At 42.3% G+C, this 13,196-nt stretch overlaps 1 protein-coding gene and 1 pseudogene across 1 annotated transcript; both read left to right on the forward strand.

Annotated features, from left to right (window-relative positions):
- The first annotated feature begins 417 nt into the window (after positions 1 to 417).
- LOC119903640 lies at positions 418 to 1,367 on the forward strand (annotated as a pseudogene).
- An 8,744-nt stretch (positions 1,368 to 10,111) lies between these two features.
- On the forward strand, positions 10,112 to 11,065 carry LOC119903641 (olfactory receptor 51I2-like). Its single transcript, XM_038719879.1, has one exon. The coding sequence runs from the start codon at positions 10,112 to 10,114 to the stop codon at positions 11,063 to 11,065; it is 954 nt and encodes a 317-aa protein (XP_038575807.1).
- Positions 11,066 to 13,196: the final 2,131 nt, after the last annotated feature.

A 13,196-nucleotide genomic window follows, 5' to 3' on the forward strand; every position in this document is an offset into this window, starting at 1 on the left:
ACAATTTTATTGTTAAAATGTATCCTCTGCTTTCCTCATGCCAAGGGTAAATAGTTGCCCCCGACTTTGTTTGATCTGTTATTCATATGCAAACTTTGACAAATAAGCTCTGTGATAAACATACCGTATATGTTTATTGGTTGGTTTCACAGTGGCTACATTTATCTTTGGATGGAAGGGATTGTAAACACTCTTTTGTAAATACAGCAGGCAAGGAAATGGTACCCTGATATAGAACGTGATCATAATGTATATTGCCCACAAATAAGTTTGAGCCTTTATTTAACTCAGTAAGGATGTTTAGTGTTCAATGCAGTTTTGCCTCTACTCCTCCACTTTCCTTTACTTTATCTTTAACCACTCTCTCCTGGTTGTTCTTTGTATCCATCTCTGTTTTTGCTTCTCTGTTGTGCAGACATGATGAGCAATAACAGCTTTACTCCTGGGTATTTTCAGCTGACTCTGTTTACAGACTCTGGGCCCCTCAGATATCTGTTCTTCTGTCTGTGTCTGTTGATCTACATGACTATAATCTCTGCTAACTTGTCATTATTCTGACAGTCTGCCTGGAGAAGTCTCTGCATCAACCATGTACATGTTTCTCTCCTGTCTGTGTTTAAACTCTCTGTACGGCTCAGCCGGCTTCTTCCCGAGGTTCCTGATGGACATTCTGTCTGACACTCATTTGATCTCACGTGCATCTTGTTTCATTCAGATGTATGTTATTTACACCTACGTATCATGTGAACTGACCATCCTCAGCATCATGGCCTATGATAGATTTGTTGCTATTTGCCAGCCTTTACACTATCACAGCAAAATGACATTTAGGATGGTGAGACATCTTCTGATTTTTGCTCTGCTCTACCTGCATCTGCTATTGGCTTCATTGCTTATCTTACTGTTCGATTGCCTTTGTGTGGAAATAAACTGCACAGGCTTTTCTGTTCTAACTGGCCTGTGGTTCAGCTCTCCTGTGTGGACACAACTCTGAACAGCATAGCAGGTCAGTTTGTTACAATAATAACCATCTTCATCCCCTTGCTCTTTGTCCTGTACACCTATCTACGGATTCTGCTTGTGTGCAGGAGAAGCTCGTCTGAATTCAGAGGAAAGGCGTTACAAACCTGCCTGCCCCACATAGTGACATTTGTGACTATTCATTCTCTCTCTTCTGTGAGCTGTCACTGGCTCGATTTGAGGGTGAGAGACTGAATCCAATCATTGCAGTTGTTTTCTCTTTAGAGTATTTGATCATTCCTCCCATCAATAATCCTCTAGTTTATGGCCTGAATCTGCCTCAAATCAAAGGAGTGATTTTTGGATTTTTGAAGATACACAAAATGGGTCCTGCTGCCAAAATGTAAAACTTGTCATGCACATCCTGTGTAGCAAACAAGGAAGCTTTATGCCTCTATTTTTAACAAAATATACTTCTAGAATATATTACATAGTCCATAGATTTTCTTTGCTAGATTATTACATCTATGAATAGGCAAGTTGCAATATTAAAGATTAACCTGAACCACAACAATGATATTGATATTGCACAAGTTCTATATACATGGTTCAACTCACAGCTCTTCAGACTAAAACGCATCTTTGAATCTCACAACCTTCACCATAATTTGATAGGATTTTAAATGTGTTCGATAGGAATTTGGATGTTAGATGTGTCATTTTTGTATTTTCCATTTATAGCTTTTTATGTTAGTCTGCGTTTATTCTTAATTAATAATACTTTGTTTGTGTGTCATCAACCAGTTTCTCTTTGTAATTAAAATAACACTAAACTGTAATGAGGTCAGATAATCAAAAAAACTAAATAAATGCGGACAGACTTGCTAGCTGTCCTTTGATGCTATCCTTTGGCACAGTGGTGCTTTGTAACCATGTCATGCACCATCAACATACTAACATGCTCACAATGACAATGATAACATGATGATGTTTACCGGGTAGAATGATTGCCATGTTCAGTATCGTATTGTAGTGGACACATCATTTTTAACGTGATGGTTGCACTAGATGAAAAGTCAGAGGATAACCACAGTTATCACAATTTATCCTGACAGGGACGTAAATGTGTGTGCTAATTTCTAGGCAATCCCTCCAATAGTTGTTAAGACATCTTACTAAAAGCCAAAAATGTCAACCTGCTGCTGGCAGGGAAAAATCAGATAATTCAAGTCAGTACTATACTTTCTCTGGGACCATTAATGTCTGCACACTGTGTCATGGCAATCCATCCAAGTGGTGTTGTGTTATCATTTGTATATTGATCTATAATAGCGGAATGATCGATTACCAATTATCAGGATGTGAAATAAAGATTTATGTAACAGGTTGCTTATAAACACCTGTATAAATAAAAAAATGGCAAATCCATAATGATACCAAGCCTACATAATAAGAAAATGCTCTTAGACTTTCGCCAAGGAGACTGTTCACTTATGCGTGATGGTTAAAATCTGTAATTGTTAATTTAACTGCAGGTTGCAGTTCTGATTGGCAGGAAATACTTATCAACCATTTTTTATACAGTCTGCTATTACGTATTTGCAACATTAATGTGCATGTGACACATGTAATTACCAGTGGTAACAAAAATTGCTGGTTAATAGGCCTACTACAGGTCACATACGTCAGGGGCAGCAAAATCAACTATTATCTGCCCTCTAGTTCCTAAGCCCTTTTTGGTCAGTTTTCTCTAGTTATACATTTGGGCTTACAAAGCATATGTAATGGAGATGGAACAGCATGTGTTTGGTATCTATGGATTCAGAAGACCCTAAGCTAACATAATCATGTTTGTAATGTGCTTATAAAGGAAGTATGAGTGAAAAATGCACATTAAACCAGAGAATTTCATACACGAAAATTAAATTTTTGTGATTTATTAATGAAAAATCACACCTTATACATCATTACTAAACAGCTTTGGAACTCAAAACAAGTTTATTCAACCCTTTGTGTAACATCCATATGCAGGTTTTCAATAAAATGTGCCTAGAACAATGAAATAATGCAGCCTTTTGTGAAAATGTCCAAGGCATTTTTCTTATGTATCCCCCTAACCAAAGCAAGGCATCTCTAAGAAGATGCAGAGGGGCTCCTGGCATGCCCCAGACTGCCAGGGGGTCTTGTTATAGGCTCTGCTTGCCTAACAGAGTGCTCACAGTATTTGATAACATCCGCAGTCCTGCGTGCATGGTTTGTGGGTCCACAGCGGAAAATCTTCTGGTCTGCAGCCACTGTAGTCTAAATGGGTGTTTCCAAAAGCATCACAGTTGCGTTGCGTTAGCTTTCCGTCGCATTCCAAACTTCTGATCGATGCTTCACATAGACTGTATATAAATGCTTCTGCTGTGTAAAGTCTCCCTCTTTGCCATCATAAAAGCACTAAAACAATCATAAGAATCACATTTGTATAGTTGCCTTGACGTAAGTCAACCACTCCTCTGCATTTGTCACGGTCAGTTCAGATAAATATTTCGGTCTCGGCCTCCTAACTCAGGGTTCAGAAAACTACAGAATCATTTTCATTGGCTAGAAATCATCACGTTACCTTCCTCTGATTGGGTAAAATTTACCAAACCCCCATTTTCCATTGGTCTGTTGCGCGTGGAGTCTGCCTGACTACGGCGATTTTATTGGCCTCTTACGCACTGGATTTGCAAAACAAGGAAGTGATGTATATAAACAACCCAGATATCTCCGTTTTCAGGGAAGTCTCAGGAATACGACAAAAAAGACAGTGTCTATCAATCGTTTTTAAGCTATAATAACTTTTGTCCAATATTCTTACGATGGGGTGGTACCACCCAATCCTACCTCTGATTAATTGGTCTTTTTCCATAATTATGTGAGCAGTCATAATATGACTTTATTCTGCACAAGACATGAGTTTGCGAACAGCGAAAGTGACGTTACCTGGCTAACAAGGTGGAGGTGTGCAGCCTGTCGCCTGCATCTCTTCAACTATCAGCTCACTGTGCCTGCTAATGACTGTAGCATTACTCACTGCAGTATTTCTTGTCTGCTGTCATAAAATGTTGAAAATGATAGTAGTCCTGTTTTGTAGACGCATTTTTGATACGATAGCGGTCTGCACTAATCTCACTCACAAAAACATTGCATTTGCTGTGACTATTTCTAAATTAAAAGTTAACTATTGTTTCACCAATTAAATGCTTTTAATGGGAACTATGTATTTATACAATCCATCCTTACATCCGGATTTCTTATCCACTTATCCGGGGTCGGGTCATGGGTGCAGCAGCTCCAGCAGGGGACCCCAAACCTCTCTTTCCTGAGCCACATTATCCAGCTCTGAGTGGGGGATCCCGAGGAGTTCCCAGGCCAGTGTGGAGATATAATCTCTACACCTAGTCCTGGGTCTTCCCCAAGGCCTCCTCATAACTGGACGGGCCTGGAACAACTCCCTATGGAGGCGCCCAGGGATCATCTTTACCATATACCCGAACCACCTCAACTTTCTTGACGCAAAAGAGCACCAGCTCTGCACCTTGCAGATTCCTCACGGATGACCTGGCTTGTCATCCTATCCAGAGAAAACCTGTTTCGGCCGCTTGCGCCTGCGATCTAGTTCTTTCGGACAGACTTCATGACCCAGATTTCATGACCATATGTGAGGGTAGGAACAAAAATTGACCAGTAGATCGAAATCATTGCCTTCCGGCACAGCTCACTTTTTGTCGCACTGTGGGGTAGAGAAAATGCAATACCAGCCGCTCTGATTCTCCACCTAATCTCCCTTACTTGGGGTAAGGACTCATTGCCTACCAGAAGTGAGCACTACATCGGTTTCCTGCTGAGAACCATGGCCTCAGATTAAGAGGTGCTTGTCCTCATCCCAGCCGCTTCACACTCTGCTGTGAATCGATCCAGTGAGTGCTGAAGGTCATAGATCAATGATGCCAACAGGACCACATCATCTGCAAAAAGCAGCGATGTATTTGAATAATGACAATAATAATTTATAGGTACATTGGGTGGTGATGGAGCAGTGGATAGGACACATGCCTTTCGTGTTTCCCACCTTTACCCATCCACCACTGGTTCCCTGAGCTACACGCTTAACCCATCATTTCTCGAGTGGTGTGCGACCTCTGACCTGTATAGCAATTGTACGTCGCTTTGGATATAAGTGTCAGCTAAATGGAAATATAATTGGATGTTTGAGTCATAGGGTTATTGCAATGGTTTGTTTTTTGGCAGAAATAGCAGCAGACATAGAATACAATGGAAGGTTTAGGATAATAGTCTTAAACTATAATGGGCATTTCCTAAAGAAAATGCGTGTGAAAGACACACAGACAACCCCGGTCAACCAAAACGCACCATTTTTACAATGTGTAATCATCATTGGGATAAGACTGCACAGCAAAAATTTGAAGTCGATCAGACTAATTGTCTAGGAGTGTGTAAATTGGCAAAAATTATGATTAAATCCAAAGTGGCCGACTTCCTGTTGGGTGTCAGTCCGCCTACCATGTGTGCAAAGGTTTTTTAGTTTTCAAGGACATTTAGGCCGTCAAAAATGCAATTTATCTGCAGATTAATTTACTTAGTTCTGTGCTTGGGAACATGTCCTGATCAATATTTGATCCTTCAATCTTTAAATCTGAAGGGCAAGACCTTAACCACTGGACTGGAGATACACTGTAGAGTAATGCTTTTAAATCCGTGTATCGTTCGTTCTTTCATTATTCAGTTTCAAAATGAAATTGGAACAAAACCAGAACAGAAAACTGAAAAAACAGAAAACAAAAAAAGACAGTTTTTAAATCGGAACGGAAAAAAGGAACTGTGGTCTGTTGGGCTTCTGTAAATAGCATCACAGAGTACGGTCTAGACCTGCTCTTTTATGAAAAGCGCTGTGAGATAACTGCTGTTGTGATTTGGCGCTATACAAATAAAATTGAATTGGTTTATTTTTTCTATGACTGTTGTTGTGTCCCTACTGGTTTTCAAATCTGTTTGTCGTAGCGTGCATGTGTTCCGTGCAACAGCTGATTTGCCTCCATCCCCAGATTGGTCACACATGTTACAGGCTATTCCTTTTCAAGTTGCATCTCATAACTACTGCGACAAAGATGATTGTAGAAGTGAGCACTACATTATAGCCACCTACAAAAAAATGCCCTAACCGGGATTTGATCTGTCAATCTTTGGATCTGAAGGGCAATGCCTTAAAGGTGACCTATTATACCACATGTCTAGCCCTATATAGTAGTTTTGTGACTCCTGTATGGCAGCTTTGCATGATTCTGAGTGCAAAAAAATAATTTTCTATCTTATACTGGTCCTTCATGTAGGCCTTCATGTAGGCCTCTGTCTGAAACAAGCTTTAGATGCTCCTGTTTCTTTAAGGCCCCCCCTCTCAAAGCCCACTGTCTTCTTATTGGCCAAGACCTGAAGCATGTTACCAGGCTGTTGTTTTTGGGACAGCAGTCGGGTGTTGGAATGGAGATGCCAGATGTTGGGAGAACTGGAGAGATGGAAGCGGTGACTGACGGGCTTGGAAAGCTAACTGGGCCTTCTAGCCATGGGGTGGAAGATGATGGGGATCAGCAGGGACTGAGTGCTGATCCCCGGGAGCGGATGGCAGAGGGGCAGCAGAGCTACTGGCTGGCCCCGAAGAGGGGCAGGCTACCAGCTCGTAACTCGGGCTGACCTGGTTGATGTCTGGAAGGAGTGTAAACCAGGTCCTGGCGTTGTGTGGCCCGGCCTGTGCTCCAGCAGTCTAGGATCAACCTTTGCCTGGCCACCGGGGGGCTGGTGGGACATGTCCATGACTGTGAGTATGCTGTTAACGGTTTTAGTGATCTCAGCCACCTCACCCAGTCCCTGGGCCTTGCAAGCTCCAGGGTGGGGTGGGGTATGGTATTTTAATTCGACTTTGTTGAAGGATGTAGTTTTTAACAGGGCTTTGATGACATTGGTCGGAGGCCTTTCTGCTGAGCTCTTCTCGGTGGACGGTGTGCTGGACTGGTGGGTGGGGGTCAGGCGGCGCATTAAATCCTTGGTATGAAAGCATGGGAGGGCTAAGCGGGCTGCGGGGAGGGTGTGGGAGGAGCTTGCAGATGAGTTGAACAGAGTCACTGCTGACCATTGCCTGCGACCACGCCTGCAGCATCAGCCTCACCAACCAGCTAGTGGAGACGTGCAGGGGATCCGCTGTGCGGAGTAGGGCAAACACCTTACTTGAAGGGTGTACGGCTTATTTTTTAGGTGTTTTACAACTGAACTGTATGTTGATGATGGCACGGTGGTGTGGCTGGGGCCCGGGAGGTAGTGTGGGTGGCCAGGGGCCACTTCGCCCACGCCTTTGTCCTGTGATCTGATGCTCTCCATTTCTGTTGTACAAGGACGAGGTCGAGACATTGTTGATAACATTCTGATGACCCGTTGTGCAATAGGCGCGATGGCGGTTGATGGTGGCGTGATGTTGTCCGCAGATCTGCAAAAGGCATTTGACAGAGTGAGCCATGCCTACCTGTTCTCCTCCCTTCTCCACCGTTTTGGCTTTGGCGAGCACTTTGTGGGCAGGGTTGAGCTGTTGTACAGGGGGCGCTATCTGTAGGGTCAAGCTCAACAGCGTTGTGTCAGAGGCCGTTCCCCTGGAGAGGTCGGTGAGGCAGGGGTGCCCCCTATCCTCCCTCCTCTTCAGTGTGGCAGTCGAACCTTTGAACCTCCTCTTGTGAGATAGTGGCGTTGCTGGAATCCCCACTCTCCTGGGGAGTGAGATCAAGGTCTCCAGGTGTGCCACCTGGTCGAGGGGGTAGACACGTCGATGGGGAGCGGGTTGCTCAGGCCATCTGCACTAATGCTGCCTCTCTGAGTTCCAGGACAGTGGCGGCTTGGTGTGCCAGAGTGCAGGGTGCCTTCCCCGGCTCCTGGATGGTGGTCCTGCGGCAGCGGTCTGGGGCGGGGTGGAGATGCAGGCCCACATCGGTTCCCTACCTGAGTTCCACCTGGCTGGGGCAAGCCCCACCACGTCCCTCCATCTCATTACTGCAAAAGAAATGGTCTGCTACAGAGTTCAAGATCCGGATCTTCACAGCGGTGATACTCCAGCATGTGTGTGCCCTGTTCACCCAGACGTGGCAGTGTGCATAACCGAGGATGAGACTCTGGAGCATATGCTGGTCCACTGCCCTGCTCTGGCCCCATTCTGGCCCGCCGTCTGCGACCTGCTTGCCCGCTGCTGCGCTTGGACAGCAAGTTGTTCCTCAAATGTAAGTTGCTTTGGATAAAAGTGTCGCCAAATGAGTAAATGTAAAATGTCTGGATTCATAAGAATCTCTCAGGAAGGTGCAATTTGATGCTTTGTTGATAGAAAAGTGCATTTGTTTTTAGTAAATGCTTGAGTTGCTGAGCATAAAAGTATGATCATTTGTCCACACTCCAAGTTTATAAATTAGTGACAGGGGTAGAAGTCAGCCTGAGGAAGATTTTGTCATGTTGAGAGAGAAAAGGCATGTGGCTACATTTTTAAGGCTTTTTGTGCTTGAGATAAATCTACGCAGCAGTTTCATGTTTTTGATCATGAGTAAACCTCTCTCTAAGTCATACATCTAGATACAAATCTGGTTATTGACAGTGCTGTTAGAAAGTACTTTCACTCCCTAAAGTAAGTTTAATGGTTACCTTGCTCCATTGCTAGGATGCCTTTTATAATGGACCTTTTGATGTCACTATTTACTGATTTAAACGTGGCCTTCTGATTCTCCAGGCCATGTGTGAATGGTCAGGGAGAAAGCATTACACTCCAATGACATAACATCCCTGCTGCTTTGGGAGAGCAGGGATGTTATGTAAAAAGTCTCATAATGGCAGCATAGCAGTAACAGAAGAGCAAAATGCCTCACTGAGCCACAGTGATATGAGTACATTAACAGAATTTCAGATGGCTTGTGAGTGTACATAGCAAGTGCATGCAAACATGTATGGTGAACTGTATGTTGGGAGAGCAGGCAGAGACAGTTGTTAGGTGTCCCAAGGTTTGTGATCCATGTAAGTAGTTGGTCACTGCAACAATGATCACTACAAGCAGTTTCAACTGTAAATACATAAAGAAGGGGAAAATCAATGTTTCACAAAGCTACATTTCCCATTTCTCAATATTCAAATCCCTAAAGTTAAGCACACCCACACTTTAGGACTGAAAAAAGACGCATTAAAACACATGAATGACGCCTGACATCAGGTGAGAGAGGCTTTACGTCCCTTTGGACTGTACACGTTGCTGCTCGCATCCTAGCAGCAGAAGAAGATAAAGTTTCCACAGCTGCTTCTGTGTGGATCATTACAGGGTAGAGGTTCATCAGTCGAAGCTCTCATTTAACAAGCTGATTAACAAACACTGTTTTGAGCAAGCTTTGATTATTATTAATGAGTTGGTTGAACTTTGTTATATTTTGTTGGTTGATGTTTGTAGTAGTAGTTGTGTAACTATTATAGAACACACAACAGGGCAATTCCTCTGGACAGTGGATCTTTACAATAGAGATCTAGATTGCCTTCTTGATTTGTAATGCACGCAGATGATTATCTCGCAGTAACACTATTGACTAATCTGAACTAGAGCAAAAAATTTGTTTAAATGTCTTGAATGTTACTATTGCATCCTATCAAGCATCTGGAACCATTAAGTCATTAATGTTTGATTCAATTGTACAATTTTATTGTCGCCATTTGTCGTCTACGCTCCTCATGTCAAGTGTAAAAAGTTGCTCCTGATTTTGTTTGATCTGTTGTTCATAAACATACAGTATATATATATTGGCTGGCTCTGCATGGGCTACATTTGGCTTTGAATGAAAGTTTTTCTACACGCATTTTTATGGAAATATGGCAAGGGAAGAATACTTCTCATTTCTATTTTAGTTCCCTTGAATATGATTATGCTGTATATTGCCCATGAAAAGTTTTAACCTTTATTTAACTCAGTACGGCCTTGGAAATGTTTCTTGTTCATGGGAGATTTATTCTTACTCTTTCCTCTCCTTTCCTTTATCCTCCATCACTCTCTCCTGGTTGTTCTTTGTATCCATCTCTGTTTTTGCTTCTCTGTTGTGCAGACATGATGAGCAATAACAGCTTTACTCCTGGGTATTTTCAGCTGACTCTGTTTACAGACTCTGGGCCCCTCAGATATCTGTTCTTCTGTCTGTGTCTGTTGGTCTACATGACTATAATCTCTGCTAACGTTGTCATTATTCTGGCAGTCTGCCTGGAGACGTCTCTGCATCAACCCATGTACATGTTTCTCTCCTGTCTGTGTTTAAACTCTCTGTACGGCTCAGCCGGCTTCTTCCCCAGGTTCCTGAGGGACATTCTGTCTGACACTCATTTGATCTCACGTGCATCTTGTTTCATTCAGATGTATGTTATTTACACCTACGTATCATGTGAACTGACCATCCTCAGCATCATGGCCTATGATAGATTTGTTGCTATTTGCCAGCCTTTACACTATCACAGCAAAATGACCTTTAGGATGGTGAGACATCTTCTGATTTTTGCTCTGCTCTACCCTGCATTTGCTATTGGATTTATTCTTTATCTTACTGTTCGATTGCCTTTGTGTGGAAATAAACTGCACAGGCTTTTCTGTTCTAACTGGCCTGTGGTTCAGCTCTCCTGTGTGGACACAACTCTGAACAGCATAGCAGGTCAGTTTTTTACGATAACAACCACCTTCATCCCCCTGTTCTTTGTCCTGTCCACCTATCTACGGATTCTGCTTGTGTGCAGGAGAAGCTCGTCTGAATTCAGAGGAAAGGCGTTACAAACCTGCCTGCCCCACATAGTGACATTTGTGACCTATATGTTTTCTGTCTTCTGTGAGCTGTCATTGACTCGATTTGAGGGTGACAAACTGAATCCAAATATTGCAGTTGTTTTATCTTTAGAGTATCTGATCATTCCCCCCATCAACAACCCTCTAGTTTATGGCCTGAATCTGCCTCAAATCAAAGGAGTGATTTTTAGATTTTTTAAGATACGCAAAATGGGTCCTGATGATAAAATGTAAAACACATGAATATTATTTTTTAATTCTCAACCACAGCAGTTATATTGATGTTGTATATGCATGCTTTAACTCAGCTTTAAATCAGGCTAAAACATATCTTTGAAAGTCAACTTAGAATTCCATTTGATAGGATGTTAGATGTGTCTTCGTAGTATTATTTGTATAATTAAGTTACTGTTTTTATCTTGTTTCAATATTTTCTGCTTGTATTGTGAACCAGTTTCCTTTTGTAATTATAATAACACTTATCTGAAATGATTTAGAATAATCAACAAACAAGACTAACAGTGTACATCCATGGTAGCTGTCCTTTGAGGCTCTACTTTGGCACAGCTGTGCTTTGTCACAATGTCATGCAACATCAGCTAACATGCTCACAATGACAGTGCTAACATGATGACATTTACCATGTTCAAAATCTTACTGGACTCATAATTTTTATTGCTATGATGACGCTAGATGAAATTTCAGATGATGACCAAAGTTACAATTTATCCTAACAAGCACATAAATGTGTGGAATAGAGTACAGGGCAGGTCTGGGGCTGAAAGAGAATGTCTGGCCATCTGTTTGATACATCTAGCTGAAGCACACGTGGGTTCTGCAGCAGGACAATGATCCAAAACACACCAGCAAGTCCACCTCTGAATGGCGTAAGAAAAAACAAAAAGAAGACGTTTAAGTGGCCTAATCAAAGTCCTGACCTGAATCCAATTGAGCTGTTGTGGCATGACCCTAAAAAAGCTGTTAAGGCTTGAAACCCTCCAATGTGGCTGAATTACAACAATTCTGCAAAGATGAGTTGGCCAAAATTCCTCCACAGTGCTGTAAAAGACTCACTGCCAGTTATTGCAAACACTTGATTGCAATTGTTGCTGCTAAGGTTGGCCCAACCAGTTATTAGGTTTAGGGGGCTTTCACTTTTTCACACAGGGCCATGTAGGTTTGGATTTTTTACCCCCTTAAAAATAAAAATCTTCATATAAAAACTGTATTGTTGTGTTATCTTGGTCTGATATTTCAATTTGTTTGATGATCTGAAACATTACAGTGTGCCAAACATGCAAAGAAATCAGGAAGGGGGCAAACACTTTTTCACACTACTGTAAGTCACAGTATACTGTTAACTACCAACATGTCATGTGTACAGTCAGTCAGAAGGCTAAAATAGTTACAACATTATTTCTTCTAAATTCACATTTTTTCACCTTATTTACTGTCTCTGTTGCACTTGTCACACAAACCGGATGGAAAGTAAACTCCTTTGATTGGCGCCATTAAGCCAATCAGATTACAGCAAAAACGAGGATCAGTGCAGCCCGGTTGCAGATCATAAAGTAAAAATTTAAAGCGTTATTTTTATTTTGACAATCCTAATAATTATAATGTCAACATTAATTCATAATGGTGGTTGATCATGTGTTTTTTCACTAACATAGTGGCATATGTCAATATTGTAGGATTAAGTTGGCTTTCTCACGTGCCACTTAAAATGTCTCTGCATGCCCACGCTGGCACATGTGCCATAGGTTGCCGACCCCTGTTTTATTTGGCGTTGAACTGAGCTTTTACTTTTAAAAATTCTGAACTGTCTGTAGCCTGCCTGACACACCTCTGAAAGAGCCGTCAGTAACAATTACATTTACTCGCGTTACTGTAATTGAGTAGTACTTAATCATGTTTTCTTTTAAGTATTGTATTTCGCTACATTTTGAATCACAGCCGTTACTTAGTAAAAAAAAAAAATCATGTTTGCGGGCCGACTGTGAGGCAGCTTGCTGCGGAGAGTCCCCAGTCGCGGAAGGCCGACCTGTGGTGCTGAACCCCGTGGCCGGCACAGCGCAAATCACTTCATATCTGAAAGGGCCATCTCCTAGGGCGCAAAATGTCAAGGGGCTACATACTGCGCTGCAAGAGGTTTCGACTCAGCGTGAACTCAAATCCGCCTAGCTGATGCGACAGCGACGATTTTAATCATGTACGCGTCACGCTGTGTGTCCAGACCGTAACGGAACTGTTAGGCTACAGTTTTGCAATATAAACATCTTAAAACTGAAGCGCAGCCTTGCTGTTTTGGACTGTGAGCTGCACTTTATCGGAGCTGCTGAACTTAACGTGTGGATTTGTGGTG

The sequence above is a fragment of the Micropterus salmoides genome, unplaced genomic scaffold (assembly GCF_014851395.1).
Source record: "Micropterus salmoides isolate LMB-PRFRI ecotype aquatic unplaced genomic scaffold, ASM1485139v1 Ms_hic_scaffold_15, whole genome shotgun sequence".
Classification (NCBI taxonomy): domain Eukaryota; kingdom Metazoa; phylum Chordata; class Actinopteri; order Centrarchiformes; family Centrarchidae; genus Micropterus; species Micropterus salmoides.